At 37.1% G+C, this 8,978-nt stretch overlaps 1 protein-coding gene across 1 annotated transcript; it reads right to left on the reverse strand.

Moving 5' to 3' along the window:
• Nucleotides 1–5,058: 5,058 nt before the first annotated feature.
• On the reverse strand, nt 5,059–5,415 carry LOC101653339 (40S ribosomal protein S26-like). Its single transcript, XM_013004970.1, has one exon. The coding sequence runs from the start codon at nt 5,413–5,415 to the stop codon at nt 5,059–5,061; it is 357 nt and encodes a 118-aa protein (XP_012860424.1).
• Nucleotides 5,416–8,978: the final 3,563 nt, after the last annotated feature.

Consider the following 8,978-nt stretch of genomic DNA (forward strand, 5'->3'; position numbering starts at 1 on the left):
TGTCTTTTCACAGAGATAATTGGAAGTTAATATTTGTAACTCTGTATCTCTACCTTAAAAAATTTAATATCGCTCTGGCAATCTACTTTAAGGAAAGTGAAAAAACAACTTTGGGACCATTCTATGCAAAAAATATGTTATTTTAAAGTTTAAGGCCAAAAGAAGCAACCAAATATTAAATATGAGGAATACCTGCATTATCTATGGCTCATAAAGTCACTAAACTATTATTGAGCAATTGAAAACAACATTTTAGCTATAATTATATTATCCAAAGTTTCATATATGTTATTATAGATTATATTTTTTAAAATATGTAAATAAGAAATTCAGGAGTCTAGACTAAAGACATTAGAAGACAATTAAAACCTGTGAGAGTTATCATTATCTGCATATATTTTTATCATCTATCTTTGTAATTATACAATAAAAAGCACTTTTCAGAACAGAAAAAAATATTTTAAATTTATTTGATGGTATACATATCAAATGCAATTATTTTTATTTCAGTAGTGGAGATTTCTACATGTTCCTTTTTTTTCTATTTCTTTATATTTGTATTAGGGTTGGTTGTTTAGAGAAACAAAACCAGTGACATTCGATATGAACATGAAAGAGCTTTGTAGCAAGAAGTACTCTTATATCAAAAAGGCATTTCAACCCAGTCTAACTTAGGTCCACAGAGCTGATAGTAAGCAAACCTCTATTCAGGCTCACATAAACTTCAAGCTGATGACACAGAAAGGTGAACTGTGATGCAGGAAATTTTCCTATAGGATTAATTTTCAAACATTTCCCAATGTAAAATTTAACTGAAGAATTCAAAGTATTCTTTTTTAAAATCATTTTATTGGGGACTTGTACAGCTCTTATCATAATCCATACATACATTCATGTGTCAAGCACATTTGTATATTTGTTGCCATCATCATTTTCAAAATATTTTCTTTCTACTTGAGCCCTTTGTATCACTCCTCATTTTTCACTCCCTCCCTCACCCTCCTTCTCTCCCTCATCCTTGTTAATTTATGAATTGTTATTAATTTCTATGTCTTACACTGACCAATGTCTCCCTTCACCCACTTTTCTGTTTCCATCCCCCATATGTTATTTAAGCTGTAAAATAACATATTTTTTGCATGAAATGGTCCCAACGTTGTTTTTTCACTTTCCTTAAAGTAGATTGCCAGAGCGATATTAAATTTTTTAAGGTAGAGATACAGAGTTACAAATATTAACTTCCAATTATCTCTGTGAAAAGACAGCCATTAAAACTTAGCAGTTATACAAGAGCTATTTCTGGTAAATGATTCAGACCATTTTCTTTCAAAGTGGCCTAAAAAGATGGACCTAAATGCACCTTAAAAAAAAGGGAAAACAAACAACTTTGCTAACGACAGAAAGGAGCTTTGCAAAGTCAACCTGCCCTGACAATGTGTCTGCCCTGAGAGACAGCAGTACCAAGGTTAGTAAAACTGAAGTCTGCAAGTGGGAAGGAACTTTGGGTACTTTTTTATTGGATAACATTTTCAAAGCTTCATGTGGCCACCTTTTGTAGAAGTTAGGCTCCTTTGTAAAAGAGGGTTTAAAATATGTGACCTCCTCCCTGGGGGGTGGACAACCGAAAAGTGGGTGAAGGGAGACGTCGGACAGGGCAAGATATGACAAAATAATAATTTATAAATTATCAAGGGCTCATGAGGGAGGGGGGAGCGGGGAGGGAGGGGAAAAAAGAGGACCTAATGCCAGGGGCTTAAGTGGAGAGGAAATGTTTTGAGAATGATGAAGGCAATGAATGTACAAATGCGCTTTACACAATTGATATATGTATGGATTGTGCTAAGAGTTATATGAGCCCCTAATATAATGATTTTTTAAAAAGTCTAATTGTAAATCTCTTAGAGCAACTTAAAAATCACAAGTATTTTCTAAGTACAGAACATGTGTATACATATATACACACATATAATGGGGAGGCCTAAGGGTATAATATAACTACTAAAATCGGATGTTAAACACTGTATCTAAACACCTGCTCACACTAAACAATCTCTGTTTAACACCAGCCATTTCTAACTGCAAAGTCGAATTGAAATAGGCAGAACAAAATGAGAAACCTGTGTCACTCTGTAAAGAACTATGAATGCTTCAAAAAGTACATGGAAAATGGAATTTAAAAGATGGAGAAAATTCTCCACACGTTTTTGAAGCCCCTTCATACTTGTGTCTTGACGCAAGTATTTGCAAGAAGACAAATCGCCCAAGCGGACACTTCCAATCAAAGGGAATCGCTAGTCGTCAAACCTAAACCAGACCTTGCTCAGGAGATTTTGACTTTGGCAAGACCTTCATTTTAAAATGTTCTTCCTCTGTTTTGTTAATATAGAAAAAATATTCATTGATATATTATTTCTATATTTGTCAATATAGAAAAATATTCATTGATATATTATTTCTATATTTGTCAATATAGAAAAATATTCATTAATAATTTACTTTTCATGAAGAATCCATTGTTTAAAACGAGATCCTGAAGCTATGCATTGTTTTTGGAGTTTTGGGGTTTTATTTTTCCTTTACCTTTTTAAGACTTTTTGTGGTGATTTAAGTGGATCAGTTCAATTTATACACATCTTGTTTGAACTCATCCATTTCAAGTCCCTCAATGCACCATGGCTCATCCCACTTCTTCCCAAGGTTCCTTGTTTACATTCTTCCTTCCTTCCTACCCCTCTGCCCTCAGGTAAATATTGCTCTTTTGATTTTACAATGGCTGATAATTCCAACCCAGTGTGAAGTTCAATTCCAGAACTGAAAAATGGCCAACGATATAATCTTGGAATTCCACAAATCTTTCCGACCAAGAAGCCTGGTCTCTTTTAAGATTTTGAGTTCTGGATCACATTTTCCCACTCTATCCAGTACCTTCTGATGTTATCTCTTACAGAATGGTTGGCAGTGGTAATTGGTAACCATCTAGTTATTCCTGTCTCAGGATTAAGGAGACTGATATTTGGATGGTCCATGTGTCTGACTGGGTTTTCTGAGCAGCAAAAACCACTGATGCATATATATATTCAAATCCATGGCCTAGATGTTCAGCTGAATGATTTCCCTGATGTGTATTGCTGAGCCAGATGAGGCCAGAAGCAGGAAGATGAACTTGGAAGCAGAAAGGACATAGCCTGGTGGAGACAGGGGATTCTAACTCTAATAAGTTAAGCTTATGACTGCAAGGTCAAAGCAATCCAAGGTCAGCAGGCAATATGGCAGGCTGCTAATAGCTTCCTGTGTCAGTAGGCAATTTGGCAGTCCATTGGATCAAGTCCAAAGAACCAGAGGTCAGTGAGAAAGATGCAGAATCCAGGCCAGCAAGAAGAGTCAAGCCTTCCTGGACAGTCATCTTAAATAGGAATTATTCACTTCCAAACGAAACTTCATCCCAATTGCATCAATCTATAACCTGATTAATGTGGCAGCACACCAACTTAATCTTTCCACAACTTTTTGACTCCTCCCGGCAAATCCCATCCTGGAGTTGATGACATTGTTTTAGGTCACATCATGGGGAAACCTTAAGCTGTCAAACTATTGAGAATCTTAACCTAGAGAAGTTGACACAAAACCTAACTATCATTGTCCATTAGTCTATTGGACTAATTGTTTCCATTTTTCTTTTGATTTTGATCATTCTTCCTTCCTTAGGATGGGGAGAGACCAATGTTTGTACCTTAGATGGCTGCTCACAAGCTTGTAAGACTCCAGTTGCTAATCAAGTACGATGTAGCTCTTTTTTTTTTTTAAGATGTAGGTCATTGTCAGTGTAAACTACATTATGCCAATTGACCTTGATGTTCTCCAAAACTATGCCCCTGAATCCCCCAGTCCATTGACTCATTCTCTCAGGGTATTTGGTTATGCCCTGGGAAGAAAATGTCAAAACTTTATACCCTATACGCTACACTACCTTCATGGCTATACTTTCAATAGTAAATATACATAAAAATAGCCTCTGTCAAACCTGTATAGATTCATGAGTATCCTTCCACTCCCCTTCCACACCTGTTCAGTCAAGCAACTACTCATTGTTCTTCTTAGGTTCCTTAGCATTGGTTCTGACCCATACAGACTACAGGCTATACTCCACAGTACCACAAAGGGCTTGGTCCCATACCCTCCTCACAATTCTTCTTATGCTTGAACCCATGGTTGCAGCCACTGTGCCAACCCATCTCACTGCCCACCTCATTGACCAAGCATGATAGATAGCCTTCTCCAGGGACCAGTCTTTCATGAGAACATGTCCAAAGTACCTGGCATGAGGTCTAGATATCCTTGCAACTAAGGAGCACTCTAGCCCTTACTTCTTCCAACACAGATTTATTGGTCTTCTGGCAGTCAATGGTACTTTCAATATTCTTTTCCAGCACCACAGTTCAAATGCATCAGTTCTTCTTTGGTCTTCCTTTTCCAATGTTCAGCATTCACATGCAAATGACGCAATCGAAAACTCTTCATTTGGGTCAGGTTTGTACCTCAGCCTTCAAAGAACATCCTTGCTTTTCTAAACTCTAAAGAGGTATTGTGTAGCAGGGTCACCTAGTGCAGATTAACCCCTGTCTTCTTAGTTCATCACCATTACAGGATGATGTGTGTAACAGGAGTTACCTCTGTGGCCTTCCAGTCTTCCAAGCCTCTCCGTGCCTTGCCTGCATCCCTCATCTTCGTTCTCACCTCTGTTATGGTATATGCTTCCCTCACCCACGTTGACACTTGTCTGCCATACAGCCTGCAACTTCCCCGCTTTTCCATTCCTTCCCAGTCTTAGCAACCACCCAGCCATGTTTCCTCCAGTGTGGAAATCTTTATTCAAGTTCTATGATAGTGGTCTCTTAAAATATTTGACTTTTTTGCCATATACTAATTTTGCTCAGCACAATGCCTTCCAGGTTCATCCATGTTATAAGATGTTTCATAGATTTACAATTATTCTTTTTTTTTGAAGATCAATGTCTGTTTTATTTCCTTTCAGGTTTGTTTGCTTTCAGCATCTAATCTTTACCTAGGCTTTGCAGGAGGTCGTGGGGCGGGACCTACAGGTCTCAAACGAGGCGGATCGGTGGGGTGAGTTTGGTCCTCACTGACTTCGCATGACCAGTTCGTGACCACCCTGCTGTGAATGGCACAGCTCACACAATGATGGAGCTTTGCTTTGCGTACAGCTTGGGAAGCGCGGATGCACTGATTTGCTTCAGAAATGTCTCTGACGGCTGCGGTCGCCACTGTGTTTTCTATTACGAATTTGTTCACGGCCTTGTCTTCGGGCTTGCAGCCGGCGCAGTTCGTGCAGTGAATAGACTGCACATGGCCGCGGCCTTTCTTAGTGTGACCATTCTTATGCCTTTTCTTTGTCATCTCGGAAGCAAGGACATGAAAGAAAGGCTACAATTATTCTTTAACACTGCATTCGATTCCCTTTTGCCTGTACAGTACCAGATTCTATCCCTTTCTCTGATGCTATTTTGAATAATGCTGTGATAAAGATGGGTGTGCATATATCTATTGATTTCTTTAAAAAGTGGGAATTTCTTTACACAGTGAAATTGAGTCATATTCTCATCGCCAACTTTCTGAGGAAGCACCAAACAGCTTTCCCCAGTGATTGGACTGTTTCAGAGTCTCACCAGGCATCCATGAGGGTTCAGTCTTTGCACCGTTTCCATCGTTTGCTTTTTCCCCTGTTTATTTCTTCTTGTCCCCCACCCCTTTCTTTATCTCCTATAAACTGTCCTCTATGCACTGCTTTCTCTGTATCCCAAAGTTTTGGTATTTTATATTTTCATTATTATTTGATTCAAGGAAGTTTTTAAATTTCACATCTAAAAATTTACCCAGTAGTGTTTAACCAGAGTGCTTATTAAATTGCCCTGCATTTGAAATGTCTTGATCTTCTTGTTTTTGATTTGCAATTTTGTAGTGTTGCAATATGAGAAAAATTCTTTGTAATATTTTTATATTTTTAAATTACCTGTAATATAATACACTTTAAAGAATGTTCCCTGTATACTATAAAAGAATATACATTGTACTGTTGTGTGGCATGCTCTATGTATGCTTGCGAAGTGATTGTGTTATTTACTGGGTCCATGGTGAAATGTCCCAAGACAGACAAGCAGTGCAATAAGTATGAAAGTGTACTCTTATGACAAATGGAGATAAATTAGCAGGAACAAAATAAAACAAAACAAAACTCCCAGTCATCGAACCAATTAGGGTAAAACTATCCCTGTGGGTTTCTGAGATGGAAACACTTCACAGGAATAGAAATTCTGAGTAGAAAACCTTTTATTTCCTCACAGGGTCGCTGGTAGTTTTGAATGTTTGCAGCCTAATGCATACCACCATGGTCGCTAGCAATTAACAGAAGTCCACTAGTTATCTCTTTTAATCTGAGAACAAAACATAATTTGAATTTGATGAGAAATGCAATGAACAAATATCAGGAAATTTTGGTTTGCCCCAGATAACATAAGCCTTAAACCAACACTTAGCTTCAACATCAGTTATTTTGTACAATCACCCAAAAAACAAAAAACCAGAATGAACAAGATCAAAGAATTAAGCAAGCCCATTAGAAAAAATACTAAACAAAAGATCATGCTCTACTCATATTGAGTCTCAAGTTTTACTCAGATGACAGGAATTCTGATGACAACTATGTTGTTTTACAAAATACACACACACATATATACACATGACATACTCATTTTTCCGTCATGTTGTAGCATCAAAACTTGTAAAAAGTAGAGGGAAATTGAATGGGAAGTCAACAGTCATTATCTCATAATTATTTGATATAGATCTTTAACCTGGTTACTCATAAATCAAGAAAATAATGATGAAATTTGAAAACTGTCTACAAAAGTGATATTATCTTATGTCAGAAGTTAAATAGACTGTAAACAGAGAAAAATGAAGTCCAGTAGATTAAGAACAAGCACATGTGTAGTTTTTCTGGAACTAAAGGATTTGATTTGAATAATTTTAAACATGTAATAAAATTTGAACTCATAAAAGTTTCCAAAATACTTTAAATAGTGAAAGATATTTCAAATTATTGTTTTTTAAATGTATTTTTCTTATTAGTTTGTGAAAAAGAAAATTATATTTGCGTTAGGATAGGGTTGAGGCGCATAACAACTCTAAAGTGCGATTTTATTTTTGTAAATGTGTAAAATGCTTAAAAAAATAAGAACCAAATGCTGCATATTTTAACAAGTAAAAGGAAAGCTGACAGTCAATAATTTATGATATTACACCACATAATGAGAAATGTTCCATCTCATGTTCTTTAAATACATTTTTGAAATCATGGATTGGAGTAGCTCAATTTTTCTCTCTTCTAATATATTTTAAATTCTTTGAGATATCATATGGTTTGAATTTTAATGAAGTAAAATCAGAAAGGATGTGAAAAGAGCATAAGATTGGGACAAATATGCTGAACTACATAACTAAAGGGCTAAGGCTAATGTGCATCTATTTGTTACCGTGTCCAAAGGGATTAACTGGAACATACAGCACGTACATTTTATATGGGGGTTTTGTGTGTTTGATTATTGTCTAGTCCATTGATACTTAAAGCTACTCTGTGTGACAGAGCAGGATGCAATTATAATTACCAAATCTTTATATCACAGTTATATATATATATATAAGGTGGAAACACAAAATCCCAACTTCAGTAGCTAGCAAATCAATGGAAATACTATGGTCTTCTTCCACCAGTTTCTCGACTTCAGCCAGTTTCCTCATTCGTCGAGGTTGACAGTATCCTTCTCTTGACTCATCTTTGAGGTCTTCCTGACCTTTCTTAAAACACTTGATACAGCTGAATATTGTTGTTCTATGTGGGGCAGCATTCCCCTAGACTTGTAGCAAAGCTACAGTAATTAGGAAAGATGTCTCCTTGAGTTTTGTTAAAAAAAAATTTTTATTAGCCCTGCCTCCAAAATCATCCCCACAACAATTGCATAAAAGTAGAAGTCACCCTAATGAGACTAAGAAAATTGTAGTACTGATAGATCTTTGCTGTAACTCGGCCAGGCTATCTCTGATCTTCCCTAGCCCTAAGGCAGGGGTGAGACATGCCTCCAGCTTTCTTTACCTTTTCGGGAACCAACTGTCCCATGCAGGGTTCAACAATTTCTTGGAATGACCACATAGAACCCAAATAGGATGCTCATGATTAAAGGAGTTTATTGGGAGGTAACAGGTTACCAAATGTTGAAATCAATAACCAGGAAGAATACAGTCATTGGTACACAGCAATACCTCTCTTCAGCCAGTAGCCAAGTCTCTCTCTGGTCTTCAGCCTCTCAACCATGTAGTTCTTTGATCTTTGCCATCTGGGACCATGAAACCCCCCTGTTGTTCTGCCTCACAGTTCCACAAGCTCAGCACGCTCTTGCTCTGCCTCATTGACTCCATGTCAAAGTCCCTGGTGTCCCTGGTATCAGTCTCAGCCTCTTATGAATGCTTCTCTGTGAAGCAAAGGATCTTTTCCCAATGTTCCATAATTGAGTCTCTCCTATTTTCTCTATAATCTTTTCAGGCAACTTCTTAATGTCAAGCCTCACTTCTCTGTCAGTGGGTACTGTACCTGAATCTTCAATGAGTTTCATTCTCCCTCTCAAAATTTAGCACCATAAACTAAACTATCTTCTGGGCATCTCTATCTTCAACTACTTTGTGAATGTCAAATCTCATGTATCAAGTAACAAGTTGTAACTTTTTCTTCTCAATTTTCCTATGCTGGTTACTTCCTTAAATTACATAATCTGCTGTCAATTTGAGACTTACGAGTGAAGGGGTTAAAAAAAAAAGAAAGAGTGAAGGGCTGGAGTTTAGACTGTCAATCAGGTCACAGCGTGATAACCTCATTTAGAGGCACTAAGGAGATAAAAAGCTCACTGGAC

The sequence above is a fragment of the Echinops telfairi genome, unplaced genomic scaffold (assembly GCF_000313985.2).
Source record: "Echinops telfairi isolate 266 unplaced genomic scaffold, ASM31398v2 ScPeMD7_4;HRSCAF=17, whole genome shotgun sequence".
NCBI classification, from domain to species: Eukaryota; Metazoa; Chordata; class Mammalia; order Afrosoricida; family Tenrecidae; genus Echinops; species Echinops telfairi.